A 19,061-nucleotide genomic window follows, 5' to 3' on the forward strand; every position below is an offset into this window, starting at 1 on the left:
GTAGGAATGATGGTGGAATGAGTTAGACATCATTACCCTAAGTACACGTGTAAGACATGAATGGTGTGAAAATACTTTGTATACAATCATTGAAAAATTGTGCTCTATATGTGTAATATGAAATAAACTGCATTCTGCCATTATGTGTAACAAATTAAAATAAATTTTAAAAAATGAAAAAAAAACTAAGTTCCCCAAGTTTATATGTATGTGTATGTATGCAATTCAATCCTAGCTAACTCCTTATTTGAATTATAGGTAGAAGATTGAATGAACCTAATTTCCTACTGCTTTAATAATAGAAAGTTTAAAAAGAAATTAGATAATTCTAGAATGTACTAGTGATGGAAAGATGCAAGTTTTCCAACCGAAGAGCTTAGCATTTTTTACCATTATCTTAAATATATATAGTTTTTCAAGTTAGGCATTAAAAAAAACATACTTTTCCATTTAATATCACTTCATTCTGTCATGGGGCAACAATGTCTGTTCTACCACTAGTTTTAGATTCAAAGAAGTTTGCATTAAAGCTTGCTGTATCTCCTTTTAAAATGCTATGCTTGCTATCTTGAAGGATTTTCTTTTCTGAATGTAACAGGAGGAGAATTAGGCAAATGTGTTGAGTACCCTGCCTCACCACCATTGGAACACAGCAGATAGCTTCTGTAGAAATACATCACAAGGGACACACACACACACACACACACACACACACACACACACACACACACATACACCTCACAAATCACTGGACTATAAGAAAGAAATGCAATATATTCATGCTTCCATTTTTCCTTTCTTTTAAATCCTTTAATCTGAAGGTACCTTCATCCATGCCGTTAAGGATTTCATTCAGTTCATCTTCGGTGTATTCACAGAAATGCTCTTTCCAGCTGTCCCCATTCTCACTGCGCAGGACCACCAGTTCCCTCTCCTTTCCTCGAAGGGCCGCAAAGTGGGGGATCTCCACGATCACAGGCCTGACATAGCAATGCAGAACATTTAGTGTGGACAGGAGCCAACCAACAGCAAGACAAGCACCTCGACTCTGTCTGTTGCAAAGTGACCTGGAATTCTGCTCTTCTGGGGACAGGAACATAGTGGGCCATCCTCTGGAGCCCATTAGTTAGCAGATGGTCGCACAGTGGCACTCCACCTCAGGGGCACCGATCCTCACGTACATGCTGCTACCTTAAGCCAATGTTTCCCTGTGAGTGCATGTGGCATTCTGGAACTTCTCCTTTGATAAATGTAAGTATACACATTTAACCAAAAGAAATGTACATGCATATCTACGATGTATGCCAATCTCCTAAAACATTTTCTACAAGGTGCAAAATGACAAAATGGTTTAAGAGGAAAAATGGCTCATACATTGCATAATTTGATGTGTCGTAAATGAGGAGATGTCATAAAGGTAGACTACGTGTGCTAATGAGCCATGCACTCATGGGTTTTGCTTGTATTGTCTTCATTCAAGGAAACAATAGGCATGTGCACACAGCGTGGCCCTGATTGAGCCCCTCCACTGGCAACCCAAGTGTGTCCAATGCCTATTATAGTCAGGATTCAGAACATGCACCATCCTGCAATTTTTAGGTCAAATTCATTCTCAAAATATATAGAGGCTCTTGATTTTTGAGTCCAGGTTGCTTTGATACAGACTCCAAACTCGTCATAACAACATCATAACTAGCACATAGTACAACTAGGCAGATCTCATGCTTAAACGAAAATGAAGGTCACAGCACTTTAAGGGAAAAGATATAAAAACATCACTCAAAAATAAAAGTCACATACCACAAGGGTCAGAAATGGTCCACTAAAGATAGGTTATACAGAGTTTAAATCATAGGGAGGGACATGTCATGGGCACAATGACGAAAAGAGAAATCATATTGCAGAAGAAGGAGAAGAATGGGGGGCCAGCAGCCATCAATTTGTTTTAAGTCACTCCTACCCAAGGAATTTGGTTCCAGGAGGCCCCAGCTGAAGGATGCGGCTGACCAAACTTTCTCCCTCATTAAGTGGGGGAGGAGCCGTTGGCAGGTGAAGTTTACTGAGTACATCCAAAGCAGCAGTGAAAGAAAGAACATAAGTAAGCTTTAGGTATTGTCTTCCACAGAACCCCAGCGTCGCCAGCTGATCCACAGGGTGAACTTTGGTTTCACTCTGCGTTTGGTTCTGCCCCCTCCATTGGTCACAATGAGCAAGGAACCGAGACCCAGAGTGTACAATGGAGGCGCATCTGTGCGAGGACAGCACCTGGCTGTCAGATCAGTCCCTATCAGGTTCACTGCCAGGGCACTAGCCAAAAAAAAAAAAAAAAAAAAATAGAAAAAATGTTCCATGGGAAAGACAAAGCTGTTGGGAATATAATAAAAACTCTGCTCCGTACAGAGGCCAGATGTTTTCATGGATATTCCCCAACAGATTTGAAGATTATTTAAAAACCTACAACTACCTGAACAGAGGGTAAGTATGAAAAGAATCATCAGGGAAAACTCGAAACATAATGGCATTTTCTGATGCAACCCAGAACTTCACAGGCTCCTTCTAAGGCTCTGATCCATCTGATAGAAGGACATGGGAGGTGGTTTCTACAATTGGGAAATACTAACACACCCTTTTTCAGGTGTGAAAGTAATTTGGAGTAACCTGTTAACTGTTTGCTCCAAATTACAGGCTTTAGAACCTCTCCTGAGTTCTAAAGCGAGAAATCCTCTCCCCAGTATGACACCGACAACACGAAAGAGTTCATGATTAATAAGGTTTCTCCATTTTTTTTAAAGCACCAAGACTTGATATGACAAGACTTAAATACAATTGATTTGTTTCAATATGTTTTGAAACGTGTCCCCCTCCACAACTTCATCCTTTGGTCCACTTTCAGGGATAGCTATTCCTTTCTTGACACATTGAGATGCCACTTAAAATAATAGCAGCCGTACAGACAAACAGAAGAAATAAGAAATGCTAATTTCTGCTCAAAATTGCCAAAATGACCTCGGGTGGAAGTTAGTCTTGATGATTGCACCTTAAAACACGCTGTGGCTAAATAGACAGCTTAGTTTAATGGTAAGGCTCAAGGTAGCAATTTTGATATCAGAAAAAACAAATCACATGTGTTCGATTTTTGGATATTCCATAAAGGCAACACTGCTTTTCAAAATGAAGATAATGATTCTGCGTCAAAAAGGACATGAGGCTATAAATACATTTTTGTTTGGAATAGAGCAGTGTTTTTCTTTTTTTCTTTATACTTTGCCACTTAAGTCTCAGGTGAGAAAAAAAAATACCTACCATCAACTAAAATATGGTTACTTGCAAAGGGAATCTGGCAGGTCTGATGACATCCAAAGAGAGAGAATAATAATCAGCCTGAGTGTTTAACTCCTAAATGCCTTAAAAGAAGAGGCATGCAAGTGGAGTTGAGCATTCAGGTCTGACTTCCAATTTTTAAAAATTTCATAGGAGCCGATCCTCTTTCAAAGTGGTTTGACGTACCTGTTTTCATTCCATCCTAGTGATTTCATGTAGAGGACACAAGCTCATCGGTGTCTAAGTGGGAGGCTTATCAGAAACCCTTACCCAAGGAACTGAGCACCAGAAGGTCCGACTTCGATCAGGCGGCTGGCCAGGCCTTCTCCTTCCACCATTGGAGGCATGGTCGCCAATCTGTGGCGTTTGACCAGCCGGCAGGTGACTCGTGTTGGGGCAGTACATTTCCGAGGTGGGATAATGATTCGGAGCCCATTGTGTCTGCATCCTCGCATGGCGCCACCTCGGGCATCCACCATAAAACTAACCAGGAAGCTAAAAATTAAAATAGAATGTCAGATAGTTTTTGAAATATTAGAGCAAACTATCAAGTTTTGTGAAGTTAGTTTTTTTCCCTAATAATTTGGCCTCGAACTTTTTCTTTTTTATTTAAGTAGATGGTGGTAAATCATTTGTTTTCAAAAGTTACCATATACCAGTGTCTTTATTTCTGTTATGTTTTTGTTTATTTTTGTATGATTTTCATCTATTACTAAAGAAGAATTATAATTTCGTTGACAATGTTGATTTTAAACATAAACTGTAAGATTAAAATATGTCCAAATGATTTTTAAAGTAACTGGAATGAAATTATCTAAAAAATACTGAGAAGTCTCCTTTTGGTATAAGCGCAAAGACTTCTGTTTCCTCATATGTTGAATAATCCACATGTTGAAATAAAGTGAAGCTAGATCAGAGAGGAAAGACCGAATTAACAGTTTTTCTGAGTTAACTCAAGACGATTTTTCAAAATAAATCTTGTCCATCTCATTTTGATAGAATCTTATGACTTGATAAAAATATTCAATGGCTGTCTTCCAAGGTCAAATCCATGCCAACACATCCTGCTCCAACATCATCTTACCCAGGATGCAGATTTCTAATGATTGCATTCTAAAAGGAGAAAAGCAAAATGACTAAATGTTTTGGATTGAACCAGTTTGCTAGATAAAATGTACTTTTTCACTTTTTAAATAGGAGTCTTTCTGCCAGGCCATCTGACTGAAACAAAGAAGATGGGCACTGGAAGCAGCTGAGTCCCCTGTGCTCTGTTTCTTTTCTTTTCTTTTCTTTTCTTTTTTTTGGTAGCAGGGGTTACTGGGAATTGAACTCAGGACTGGACCATTGAGCCACATCCCCAGCCTATTTTGTATTTAATTTAGAGACAGGGTCTCACTGAGTTGCTTAGTGCCTTGCCATTGCTGAGGCTGTCTTTGAACTCACAATCCTCCTGCTTCAGCCTCCCAAGCCTCTGAGATTACAGGCATTTGCCACCATGCCTGGCTCCTTTGCTCTGTTTCTGAACCATCATTTCACAAGTGGGAAAAACTCTGAGCTCTGTTAGTGGAGAATATTTGTGCATCATGATTTTCCCCAAAGTACAATAAATTGAATGTGGCAAATCATAACTTAGAAATATAAAAGCACTTCTATTACTTTTGCTCCTTGCCTACTAAGTCAATCGTTCATGGCAAAGAGATCTATAACCTAAGGTGACTTTTTTAAGTGTATCAAGAGAAAGTAGTGGTCTTATCTTTGAAGTTGTTTCCTTTGGGATGGTCATAGATCCTGCTCCAGCTTAACCTGGATGTCTGTCACTTTGTTAGACATAACACTTATGAAAGTCTCTTAGGCACTCACTTTCTCAAGGAACAAAAATTATATAGCATGACAATCTAATTGTCATGCACACCTGTACCAAGATACATACCAATAGGGTGTAGGCTCTTACCCAATTGCACTAATGTCTTCCCTATTTTCATTGCATTTGCAAGATCTTTACACTAAGACAAAAAAAAAAATAGGAAAGCAACATATAGGTGTTTCATGGATCTACTTATAACTTAACCAGCAAAGAACCAGCTTTGACACACCTAGATATTGCTTCTAAGACAACACTGAAAACAATTGAAAGGTATTTTATCAAAGTAAGTTACAGGATAGAAACACAATACACTTATGTTATTTTTAGACAAGTGAAGAATAATATCTTAGCATCCTCTTCATAGCAGAACATAGAACTCATTAAGCATGCCATTAAACAGAAATCTGTTGCTAGTAATAAAAATGGGTGCGAAGAAGCCCAGTGTGCCTGTCTGAAGCACGTCATGCAGTATGAGACCATGGGTAGAGGCACACAGTCCTCCCACATGCAGGAGCCAGGCCAGATCTGCCATTCCTCCCTAGCCTTGGAGTTCCCAGGAAAGCATGAAAACTGGGGAATACAATCAACATTTCAATACTGAAGTGTTGATGTTTCTGGTCTTTATCAAAAAACAATAAGAAAATATTGGCTTTTATTATTGGTCTTTAACATAAATTCTTAAAATTTTCTTTTTTATCTAACTTTTAAATATAAAAGAATAAAAAGAACTGGTAACATAAAGATAAAGGCTTCCTTTCCATTTTATTATTTTATTTGATTATAATATTTGCCTTGATTTTCATTTAAAAGTAGGGAAAAAAGCTTACATTTTAACTAAAAATGTCTCCAAACTAGTTATAATATTTTTGACTCATTGATAATTAACAGTATTACGTCCTCTGTTTTTAAAAATCTATTTACTATTATCTCTATGGCAAAAAGAGAAAAGGGACTAAAGCTAGTCAAGGGATTATTCTAAAACATCTCATTAATGTTATGAATCCTCAATAGTATCTGTACTTTTCGAAGGCATTTAAGAAGTTTCAGTGCTCATATTATTTGCTATCACATTTCCACTGTATTTGCCACAGTGGAGGCATATGGCCTATATAATATCAATTCTCCATCTAGAAGAACATGGATAACATCTACCTTCTTGGGCTCCCTTGTCTAAACAGTGAATTGCAGTAGCTGTGTTCTTGACTATAATAATGTTAAATAATCACATGTTCAATTACTTTCCATGATTTTGTGTAGCTGAAACCCTCGTTTTATTCTCCTTGCTCCATGATTTCCATTTCCACACTCCTCTTCATGTCTTTGTTACCTTCCGATTAAGTACCAGGTAGTGCTGCCAAGAAGCTCAAGGTCTAAGCCCAGATGTCTCCTGATGGCTTCATCTTTGCTCAGAACTGCTAACTTCCTGATCAATGAGAAATGGACTACAGCCCCATTAAGGAAACACCCAAACACCCTAAAGGGCAGTGAATATGTTCTCCATATTTCTTCCTGTGTCAGTGCTGAGAACAATGTGGGTCCTGCAACACATGGTAGGTAATTTTTGAATCAATAAATGAATGGAAGAGTGAAAAGGCCAGTTATGAGACATTGTCTAAATTTGTGTCTAATGAGGAAGGATGAAGTAAGAGGTAACTTCATTTTTTGGTCTCTAGACAATTATTCCAGAACTCTTTCCAATTACTCCACTCACATGTAGCAAAGCAGTTTGAAAGGCCTCTTTAATGCATTATAATTTGTCGGCTTATTTCTGCTCCAAAATGAGATATCTAATGTATTTATTTCCCTTGGCAGAGAACTGGTAGAAAATGGTACTTAGCAAAAACCAAGAATTTGAATTTAATGCAGCAAATAATTTAATTAGGAATAAAAGTTGTATGAAGAAAGACCAAAGATAGGGAATTCAAAGTAAAAGTACTTAAGGACTAAAGCTGCAAGCTAATAAATTTATCTGTAAGTATCTCTGTATCATCATAAATCAGGAAAATAATATTTAAGTATTGCACCAAATGTAAATAAAATTGGAAAAATAAAATGCCAAAATGCATAATTTGGGAGGCGACTTGAATTTCTAAAGAAAATAAAGCTTTTTGTTTTTATCAAGTAACTAAAGAAATGGCACAGACAAACAGAAAATGACAAACTGTAGTTTGTAGTGAGGCAATTTTCTTCAGGAAGAAGAGAACAGAGAAGAATGTCAGGTAGAAAGATGACAAGAACAAGGGCTTGTAAGACATGAAAGAACTAAATATTGTCAGTCAAAATGAATAAATATATAAGTCTAGCAAGAAAATATTCTAAACAAATGAGACTCAAATAGTGCAACTGCCAAAGGACTAATAAAAATTTTGAACTTATGAAGTTGTAAAGTAAAAGAAGCTTTTTCTTAAATAAGAAGGAATTGGAGAAATAATGACCCAAGTTTATATCTAGTTAATGATGAAAAGTCTACTGGTAAAGGTCAATGTATAATCAGTTAAGCCCAATAGTTCCTAATACAAAATTGGGTAAGCATTTGAGAGTTTTCATCAAAGGTAGCAGAGTATTGAAAAGTGCCACTATTGAGACAGGTAGTAGATTGGGGGATAATTATTCTTCTAGGTACAAAACAGCTGCAGAAAGCAGATTATAAGAGACTATTTTACCTTTATGTACCATAGAACAAGAGAAAGGTTGGAAGGTGTGAGCCATGAGATGAGTCAGTCACCATGTTAAAGTTGATCAAATAAATATGATTTTCTTAAGTGTTGGGAAGATTAAAAATGAGACAAGATAATGCCTGTAAATATTTAGAGATGAAAAGAATTAAAGTAAAAAACACATAATTAGATATATATAAAAAAGATGACAAATAGATCAAAGCTTAGCTCTACATGCTATGAGATCTAAGACTGAAGCCTCCTCTGTCAGTGAGGGGTAATCCTATTACATCTTAAGGTTATGGTGAGAATTAAGTCATATGGGTAAACATACAGAATTCAATAAATGCTTGCTTCCAGCATCTTCTTTTACCTATAGCCACAGAGTTTTATATATTTTGGATGTCTTTAAGGTATGACCACATAAAAATAGGAAAACTAAAATTTTTTGAGACCCAACAATGAACCTGGATCTGTGCTAAGTAGTTTAATAAGATTTTATAGAGTTTTTGTTTATGAAATTTACTATTTAAATAAAATGTAAAAATGCTATTATTGCAGGGCACAGGATAATGTAACGCGCATCATGCTCTTTGCTGGTTGTAGACCTGTTTCCGTCTTGAATTATCACTGTAACCACAGGAAGGTTACTTAAAATCTTCATAAGTTTTAGTTTTCTCATCCATAAAATGAGAGACATCAATGAACAAACTCTAAGTTGCTTCCCAAAGGTTAAAATGTTATGTGTAGCTTCCTATTGAGTAGGTTAGAAAACCTACTGGAATCTTCCATTTTAGATGTTCTGGAAGAATTTCTAAGTGGAAAATAAGAATTTTGTATTATTTTTGCCTTAAAGTTAAAATAGCTGCTTTGATGAAATGTGTACACAAACTACACTAAACATCAACTTAAGACTATACAGACAAAAAAAAAAAATACCAGGTAACGTTCAGCTTTAATAGCATATCTTACTCTCCAAATGAAATTCAGCAGTCATGCAAAGTAGAAATTCTCACTGAAGTTTTCTAAATTGTGAGATACAATGTTATTACAATTTTAAAAGAAAGCAAAAGCAATCCACTATTATTATGCAGATGACTTGCCTACAAATATGCAATTCGATTAGCTAAATGGGTACATGCTTCAGAGTCAGCAGAAAACAATGATCTGGTCTTTTGAGGACTATATCCTGCACCCCAAAAGTTACTGATTCTTAGTTTTACTTTTAATTCATCCAGGACCATGGGGGTAGGGACAGAGAGGAGATTGCAACATTCATAGTTAGTTACTGGGTGAAAGAACAGGAAAAAATGTCAGGGTGCTTCAGTGATCCATATATACATAGCAAGAGGGTCTCAAATTAAATTCAATTTCCAAGATGCTGTGAGAAAATCACACCATGAGCTTTTCCTCCTCTATAAGTCCCTTGATTCCTTCCTAATTCTCTGAATTCCATAAACTGAAAAGTTAATTTAAAAAAATGGGCTTTGAAAATATGTTTCCAATTTGTTAAAATCACCATCACCAAGTAATTATTTGTCAATCATTATATGTTCACATATAGAAAGATAATATTTAATGGATGCTTGAGAAAAAGTAAAAGGATAGATACATTTTCAAGAATGATAATAATGTCTAAATTGTAGACTCGTGATCTATAATATCATCATGGATGACTAAAGAATTACCCTCTATTCAGCAGTCTGCAACCTCTAAAAATAACTGTATTATAATGACATAGAATAATAGCTTATTTTAGAAATCGGACTAGGGCCATTCTATTCTATAGTACAATTTCCAAAATATCATAAGGTTATACTTAAAGCAGTACTAACAAGGAAATTCACTATTAATAAACTTTCAGCCTTTGGCTCACCTAAAATATGGTAAGACCAAACAAAGCCAAAACAAAAACAAAAAGCCTGTTAAGTGCCACTTAAAATGATAATCTTCTATAAAACTCTAAAATAATTTAATCAACTTGTATAATTGTGGGGAACAACATATTTTAGCTCTGTGTAGCACTTTTTCTCACAAAAAGAAGCTGAGATGTGGAGACCCACGACCAAGACAGGCACCCCATATTAATCTTGGCACAGCCCCACCTTATTTCCACTGACAGTAAACAAAGCAACTTTCCCTTTGCAGAGAGAGAATGGGAAAGTGAACAATGCTCATGATTTGGAGAACATAAACCTATCTGTTTGGCTAGGTATCTTCCACACTAAAGCATCCTGAGGTTGGGGATATGCAGAAGGAGATGGTGAAATTGGGAGAGGAATAGGCAACAGATTCAGAGAAGGAATTATGCAGAAGTTCACCTGCTGTTGTCACGATCAAGACATGGAGAGGTGCGGCTGCAATAGAATAGATACTTTAGCACAGAGAAGGAATGGATAAAGTGAAATATAAAGAATGAAATCAGAAGCGACTTTCAACTGAAATATATATATATAACTTATATACCAATACAGTATTCACTAAAAATTTTTTTTAAAAAGATGGAAATACAATGAGACAGCTCTATGCAAATGCTGAAAGAAAGACAAGGTGTGGGGGTTTTGTAGCTACTCCCAGTTAAGGAAACTACAGATGTTATAAAATCACTGGATGTAGATTTTGTAGCATTATTGAACATTGGTTCGTGGGAACACTTAAAGTGTCCAAGAAGCAATGACATGTCAAGGGGTATTATAATAAAAAATATACATTTGACTTGATGGACATAATTTTGACTCAAAAATTTTTTCATTCATACTTCTAAAACTTTTAGAACAATGATAATACATTTTGGGCTACCACGAAAGAAATGCAAACAGAAATGCATAATTTAAAATATAGCTTCAATGACAAACAGCATAAACTCTAAGGCAAATAGAAAACATTAATTACCTACCAGTCTGTAACAAAATATTATGCAAATGAATTCTTAGTACTTTTTTTTTTTTTTCAAATGACTGAATTCCCTGCTTTGGGGATTGTAGTCTTCTGCACTGGACCTAATGTTAAGTCCCACTCTATGGTTCCACCCTTCACTTCTCTTCTACCTGTGAATCTGCTTTTCCTGGAAACTTTCCATATGTTTTCAAATAGTTCACTTGTATTTTCAATACTTCATGACATACAGAAGTATACATGTTTAATGGACTAGAAATCCAATCTTACAAAACAGTTGTTTTGCTAGTTATAAAAAGTTTTCTTTATCCTCAAGAATTTGCCTATATGTATCTAAAAGAGACCATAGGGTGTGATAAAATACATGAACAAGTAAATCACCACTATAAGTACTTGGATAAACATTTCATGTTGTGACCTGAAAAACAGCCTTGGATTCCTTGCATTTCAAATACTCCATTATTTGAGCAAATGTCTTCAACACATTTTTTAAAAATAGACTTTATTCCTTAGAGTAATGTGACCTTCACAGCAAAACCATCTTCAAAATGTTTTTATGGAGTTCTTTTAAAATATCATCATCTTATGGACTCATATTATTCACATTATCTTGTAGCACAACATCATAAGTGGGCATTTAATTCATGGCTCCTGCTATTAAATCACTACAAAAGTAAAACTTTGGGAATAACAATATTTAAAATGAATTTTGGACATGGTTTCTGATTCTTATCTATAATCCTTCAATTCTCTGGTTCTAGGAGTACTTTCCTTTTTACTCATCATTATTGAGAAGCTTGGTATTAGAATACAATGTTATGGTTTTGAATAATTTATAATGCTGAAATTTTAATGACATCATTTTACACTTAAAATATATAAGTAAATTTGGGTAAAATTTGGATAATAAAATTGTGACTTACATCTACTAGGCATTAATAAATTGAATAAGAATTTGTAAAATTCGAATTCTTGCCCAAAGTTATATTGGTATGTGACCATGTCTCAGTGCTAGAAATATTAGTTGATTATCTTCCGTGTGAATCAGTAGGGCAACTCTTTGAAGAATAACAAAAAATGCTGCTGTCAGGTTTTTTGCCAGATAGTAACTATAACTATTGGGCAGGGAAGTGTTTAAATCATTGTACCTATTCTCCTCTGCTATGGGTCATCAGTCTTTGAAAATGTTAAGTATAGAGGTAAAATAAAATCACCAATACTACTTATTGGTAGAAGCTGGATCTTTTACTAATCTAAAATAACTCTATTAGACCATTATATATACAAGTCAGTGACATGTGCATTAGAAACTACTTTCTCTTTATTAAAAAAAAAAAAAAGCACTCTTTTTCTTCCATTTTTAGATTTTGAAGTTGTTTAGGAATTTACCCAACGAATTAAATGGAAACTCAGTTCCTTAAAAGAACTACTGCTCAGGAATCTTGTCTACAAGATTATAAGAAATCAATGTTACATGATACAGTATGAGGAATATTATTCGTATACATTAATATCATGGTAGTTTTCAAATACAACAATACTCGGAACCAAATTTTCCAGACCAGCCATGCTTTTAGAGTCATCTGTAGCTTTGTGTTTGTTCAAATACTACAGTAGAAACACTAATAGATAGTAAATTACCTAATGAAAAATTACAAGTCAAATATCACCATTATAAATTGAACCGTGTTGGTATTGTCATTTAGAGGATTCAGAACATGTTTTGCTTAACTGATGCAATTTGTGAAAAGTTTGGAACATGGGATGGGGACTGCATAACTACTAGTATCTATAATCTTTTGCACACTCTAGTGTGTATATGTTTCTGGATTCATGCATATCATCTTTTATTCCTCTGGTTCTATGCCTCTTTTCCTTCCTACATATCATTGTTGAGAAACTTAGTTGCAGAATGCAGTGTTATGGTTTTCCAATATTTTATACCTGAGAGATTTTAGTTATCTCATTTCATACTTAAAAGTATGTAAGGAAATTTAGATTAGGTTTAATTTGTTTTTTTTATTCCTCCATACAATTCCTTTATCAGAAACTAGCTTTTGTTATTTAATAAAGAAAATGTGATGATTGTTTTGAATATCTAAAGAACCAATTTTATATTCTATGGTCTTTATTTCTTAGAAGGTTAGACTAAGAAGTTCAAAATGTTTAACTACAATACCATGGAATACTTTCCCAAAAGGAGATTATCTTAGAGCAAAAGAAGAAAAGATCTGTTTCTCCAAATAGCCCTGGGGATTATGAATAAAAAGTTTGGGATAATAATTTAAACCATAATATTACTGGCAATTAAATAAAATAGGGGTAGAGCTTTTTAAAAAGTAATTAAATGATAAAATATGGGGATTTTATATATAATTATGACATTACCACACGATTTGAAGCTACTAAAAAATTGGAATAATGTTACAATTTAAAACTTCTTAAAGAATTTATATTATACCTAATTCAATTCTTACACCTGAAGAATGATTTTATGTTTGAAAGTATGACTCAAGTCCTGCTTCTTAATAAGTTAATATAAATAGACAATATTGCTTAAATTGTTTCATACTTATTCTGGATGACTCTAAAAAGACAACTGAGAAGCTTACAGTTGCATGCAAACTCGCCCTTTTATTTATATCCCTACTTCAAGCAGTAATGAATTTATCTGCATATCTATGTGATTCAAACTTCTGTAAAGGAGGCCATTGGGATGTTCTGGTTAGTTAGCAAGCTGTTTGGCACAATCCTGCTAGTTATTTTAAAACAATAATCCGTTTTCTATGTTGAATTCAACCTTTTTGCTATTCTATTTGTATAGACTGAGTCCATGTTGGAGGAAGCAATGTTATTCACAGGTTTTGATGAAGGTCACCTGCACTGTGAGTGAGCCATCAGCTACAGCTATTGGACAAAGCTGTTATTTTCACTCTCATCTCTTTTTACCTCTTGATCTGGATACATAATATTGATTTACTCACCCTGAATGAATAGGGCTGGAAGAAAGAGCCACGTTGTCTAAATTCTCAGTGCCCCAGCTTAGACGATAAGAATTCCTTTCTGCCTCCTTGGCTAGGGTTGACACCTAAACACAAAGAACCTTGGATTTCATAAAAATACTTTGCTTCAATTAAAGTAAAATAGGGTGAAATTTTTAAAATGGCAACACAAGGAGGTGGTAATTCCTGGAAAGATGTTCATTTAACAACATAAGACCAATGCATTTACAATGAAATCTTTTATAATGCATTCCCCTTTTAAAATTATATTATTGACATAAGATCACTTTAGTATAATGTTCTTTGAAGGGATTAAGTGTCCATCTATTTCCCTTTATCCTATTCACTAAAAGTGATAAAATCATACCTAATATAAAACTATTTTTAAATAAGAATATTTCAGCATAAACTGTAAGCCTTTTCTCATAGCTATCAATTTTAAATACTGAAAGATATATAAATTTGAAGCTAGCTACTACTCATCTTATACCATACATGCATCCTAAATTGTCGACTGAGTTAAGGCTTTCTTTGTTTGAAGACTAAAAGCTTTCTCAGGACATTTCTAGCCTCAGGTAATGTTTAAAAGCTAATCAGAAAGCAAAGACAGAAAAGCAAAAGGTCACATACCTGGTGACTGGGGATCACAACTGTGTCGTCAATCATGGCACTGTCCCTCAGGTAGGATGCATGGCTCAGAGTGTGAGACCTGTCGGAACTGAAGGATCGAAGGCTGGTAGGTTGGCAGGAGGCCATGGTGATATACCAACAGCAGTAGTAGGGTTGGGAGGATGAAATGATGAGCCGAGCAGGGAAGTGAAAAAAAGCGTGCTATTAGCTAACCGTGCAACTTCCAGGGGGACAAGGTCTCTGCGTTGCCCTACCTCTCTGTCCAGCAGCTAAACTAACACCTCCTCGGACTGGTTCCTACTGCTCAATGACCAGGGCACAAGGGAATCCAGAAGTTAAAATGTGATACTCTTAATCTGATTCATTTTCTTCCCAGAAATCTTTGAAACCAGCAACTGTAGTTTACTTGCTGCCAGTACAAGAAAGTCACACAGGAACTAATTCTAGGATAAACTGCTGCAAACTGTGTGAAATGTTAATCTCCCTGCCACTAAGAAAAATCTTGGGAGGGAAAGTAGGCAGCCCCTCAGAGAGAAGAACAAAATGAAAGCGCAGGTTTCATTTTCGCTTATTATTTTCCATTCTCTGCATGCCTCTTTCTCTTCCTCTCTAAACTGAATGACTGAATGTTGGTCCACTCCCCTGGAAGGTACAGAGTGAAATGAACTGAGGTCAGATGCATGCTTCCTGTGGAAGTGGAGTTCCTCCTGTTTTTCCTCTGGTGACTCCAACAATGCTATTATTTCAGAGGAGAGCACTGTCCCCTTGGCGTGTCCTGCGTGTGGTGAGTGAAGCACCAATGAAGTGTTGGTTGCCGTGGGGATGAGATGCAAGAGCACAAGAAACCGTTTCTAAGCACCAGCCCGGAGCACAGACACGCTTGCCAGCACAAAGACAAATTGCTAATGGACATTGATGAAACTGAGGTTGGGCTTCAAAATGGGATTTAGGCCTTGAAAAATGATCTACTTTTGATAAATCTGCAGCTCAAAGTTCTGAGTTATATACTCAAACAAAACTTAACATTTGCATATAGACAATTTAATTCTTCAATCAGTTGCATATAATAAATATCTTAATTTGGATGTTTTAAATACTATAGCTTATTATGTGAATTTAGTCCATAAATTAAAGACCTGCATTCAAAATATTAGCCCAAAGCCCATATTCGGGGAGGAGAGAAGGTGTGCAATTCTCATAATATTGATAGAAGCAAACTTTCATTTACTTGTAGCTAGTTGGCATTTGACCAGTGAAGCACAGTAGAATTATGGACTGGATAGCAAGGTAGCAAATATATTAGTAGGAATTATTTTAATTTTGAAAATACACCTAATTTTGTAAGCCATATACTATTTTCCTTATGAGACATCACAACTTCAATTGTCTTTGAAGAAATCCTCTCTTGAGAGGTTATTCATAGTAATCTAAGACCTCTCCTCTCCTATTTTATAGGTAGGTTTATGAACCTCAAATCTTGAAAGAGTGAGTGACATGAATCAAAGGAATTGATAATATGAACCTATGCATGTATCCCTACATGAATCTATGTGTTTATAATAAAATAAAATCTAATATAATTTGAGAATTAGCTTTTTATTTTTTAATAGGCTCTTGGAGGCAGATTGAGTCTCCTGACAACGCTAAAGCTGCCCCTGCTTTAGGGTTTTAAATCCCAGCAGCTGGAGACAGCATATTTTACATCTGGCTTATAGTTGTGCTATTGGCTTTTGATGGTGTACTTCATCAACAGGCTATAGGCTGTTGTGATTAGTCTTCACTTGATCTTGAATTTGAAGCTGGGACAGAGATTAAATTATTGAGAAAGGGGTCTTTAATCTCAGAAAATGCTTTTCTCAATTGGTAGAATGAACAACCCCTCCCCCCTACCCCAACCCCTGCCTGCTTTAAACCACAAAGATAGCAAAGATCCACTTGGATGTATTTTGTACCAGACAGTGCTAGATAAGCAGTTCCAAAATACTATTCTTCTCAACTTTGTTTTGAAGTTAGCCAAGAAAGGGAAAACAGCAGAGAAACCAACCCATAGAAATGAATGGGTTGTCTACGGGTTCAACTGCTTTCTCCCATTAAGTGGTTTCTATTGGGCTGAGATTTGTTAATTACATAATCTCTCTCCAAAATTTTAGATTTCAAAGATTCAGATTTTGACTTTATACATTTAAAGCTGCTTAATGTATATTCATCAACATTACAAAAGGAACAAGAGGCACACAGTCCATGACTAGAACTAGTCTGATCATAGAGAAAAATTTACTCTTCTCCATGGAAGGGTAACTTTTTACTGTCACCAGGCAAAACCAACCCTTGAATGTAGCATAAGAATAGCAGAAACACTGATCTCAAGGGTAAATGGAATTTAGCTGAATGGTAAATAAAGCTACCCTAAGTAAAACCTAGTGACATGCCTGTCAGCATTATACCTGTCTAAATTTTCAAAAAAGTCACCAGGTCTCAATTGTCACTCTCAAGGAGTGGTGTTGACGAGGTGAACTCTTCTGTCTGTTTCAGGGATGTGGTACGAAAGATCCCACTGGGCTATGAATATAAAGCCACATCAGCACTTAGTATCAGTATTTGAGGTGGATTTTTGATATCCAGTTACCTGATATCTAGGTCTCTCAATTGGTTTTGAACTGGGAAGAGTAAAGAGATACTGCTGCTGTTCTTGTTATAATTGTTTTTTTGTCTTTCCTAAAAGACAGGAAGAAGGATAAAGGAGACAAAATGACATGGGTAAAGAAGGCAAAATGTTAGGATATGTGGACAGAATGATAAAAATTGGACAGAGAGAATGTGGCAAAATGAGGAAGATGAAATGTGTCTCTAAGTATTTCTGTGTAAGAATTTTATTCTAGCTCACTCTGTTTACTGCCCTCTGCTATACTAATTGGTTATTTAATGAATGTTTATAGGTTCTAATTGTTTTGTTTTTATGCTGTTATAGAATCTATTTAAATGAAATGACTATGATTGAAATAGTCTAAGGACAGAAAAATTATTTTCTCTGAATAACCAGCACAAAGCTCTGAAATAAGTCAAGTCCCTGGATCAGAAATTGTCCAGGGACTTGATTTTTTTTAATTAAATTGTTTTAATGTATTTAAAACATTACAGACAAGTTTCAGTATTTTGCAATAGAATTCCTCTTTTTTTCCATTAAGTCAGAGGGCCTCTGTTCAGTTAAAACATATATATAATTATATCTCCATAGAAGGGTACATTTTTACTGTCCATCTGTTTGCCAAGAATTTGCTATGGATTCAATTTATACTTTTTTCACTATGGTGAAATTGCTTTAGGGACTTATATTTGCTAATATGAAAGTATAAGTTCATTGAAAAGTATAATAATTACTCTTTGTAAACTACAATATTTATTAGAAATTTGATTTGTGGAATTTCAAACCTTATTTAACAAGTGAATATCCAAAAAATCTAATTTGCTTGCTTTAATAAATGGAGAAGCTTCTGCAGTTCATTGTTATTTGGTGTTTTATATTGGATTTGGACAGAATTTAAAATTTGTAAGCACTAATAAAATAAAGTGGAAGCAAAATCTAACTCCTCAAGGCTTATCTGGATTTTTGTTCAACATAAATGAAATTGCGTATTTTTTATTATTTTGCATCTCTGTTCATTTTAGGCATCACAATCCTTTTTCTGTCTTCTCCAAGCACACACAGGCTGATTGGGTTAGTTTAGAGGAAGCAATGCTCATGTTTTGTCAACCACAAGGTGGAGCTGTGACGGTTAAAGTCACACTTGGGTCTGTACCTCACTTTATTCCAGTAATAGATTCATCTCTCTCTAGCTCAAACAGTTTTTCAATTTAGTCCAAAAAAATCTTACTTCGAGAATAGATCCATAATTCTAGAATATAAGCACCTCTTGCCAACATACATATACACACATACACACACATTGAGCAGTGAGCAGGGAGATGTGGATGAAACCAGGAAGGCCATGTTCTCATGCTGTGTAATACCTACCTGGGCATGGTACTATTGAGAGCATACCAAATAAAGAAATAATGAAAAGGAAAAATGGTTACAAAAAAAAGAGAGGTGACTGAATTTGAATTGCCTGAGCAAAATTTTAAAAATTAAAGAAAGTAAAATGAACAAGAAAACCATGAAAATGAGATGCTGCCTATGGTTCCATGTAAGAGACTGTGAACACATCTGGAACTCTAGATAGGCACATGTAGACCTGAAGGACAATCATGTGTTGGTTTGCTTCCTGTCCCTGACTTTACATGCTAATAAGAATTCAGTTTAAGGAAAGGTATCAAACCATCCACCCCTGTTTTATAAAACATATATTCTACATACTTTCTCAGGTTAAAGCACTTTTAAAAGAAGGGAAAATGACTGAATGAAGTATGCATTTTTAATAAAAGAGACTATGCTGAAAATAAAGATTTTTCTGGCTTATAGTAATATAGTTTTTCATAGATTATGATGAATTGATGCACAACTATAAATATCTCCTAATTCTCCTTTCATTGAAATTCGAAAAATCTCAGGTTATAAATTCCAAATCTATCAATGTTTCAAAATATGTTCCAATTAATGTATGATACACTGACCCCCATCATCCCACCCACAATCTCCCAATGGGCTCCTCCTTCTGTATCCTGATCCCAAGGGCCATCCTGTATCTAAGCCAC

The 19,061-nt window shown here is 35.3% G+C and overlaps 1 protein-coding gene across 50 annotated transcripts in view; it reads right to left on the reverse strand.

Moving 5' to 3' along the window:
• The window catches only part of Ank2 (ankyrin 2), a 636,862-nt gene that overhangs the window by 47,286 nt on the left and 570,515 nt on the right, over window positions 1–19,061 (reverse strand). For 20 of the 50 annotated variants that reach the window (XM_078021790.1, XM_078021757.1, XM_078021763.1 and 17 more), the window contains 6 exons: window positions 14,370–14,472; window positions 13,722–13,825; window positions 10,164–10,199; window positions 3,592–3,816; window positions 1,961–2,059; window positions 826–980 (listed from right to left, as the gene is read on the reverse strand). In XM_078021790.1, the coding sequence (XP_077877916.1) occupies window positions 826–980; window positions 1,961–2,059; window positions 3,592–3,816; window positions 10,164–10,199; window positions 13,722–13,825; window positions 14,370–14,472 (722 nt within the window). The remainder of the gene's footprint in view (window positions 1–825; window positions 981–1,960; window positions 2,060–3,591; window positions 3,817–10,163; window positions 10,200–13,721; window positions 13,826–14,369; window positions 14,473–19,061) is intronic. The other 30 variants (XM_040292951.2, XM_078021799.1, XM_078021789.1 and 27 more) reach the window with 3 other exon arrangements.

The sequence above is a fragment of the Ictidomys tridecemlineatus genome, chromosome 9 (genome assembly GCF_052094955.1).
Source record: "Ictidomys tridecemlineatus isolate mIctTri1 chromosome 9, mIctTri1.hap1, whole genome shotgun sequence".
NCBI classification, from domain to species: Eukaryota; Metazoa; Chordata; class Mammalia; order Rodentia; family Sciuridae; genus Ictidomys; species Ictidomys tridecemlineatus.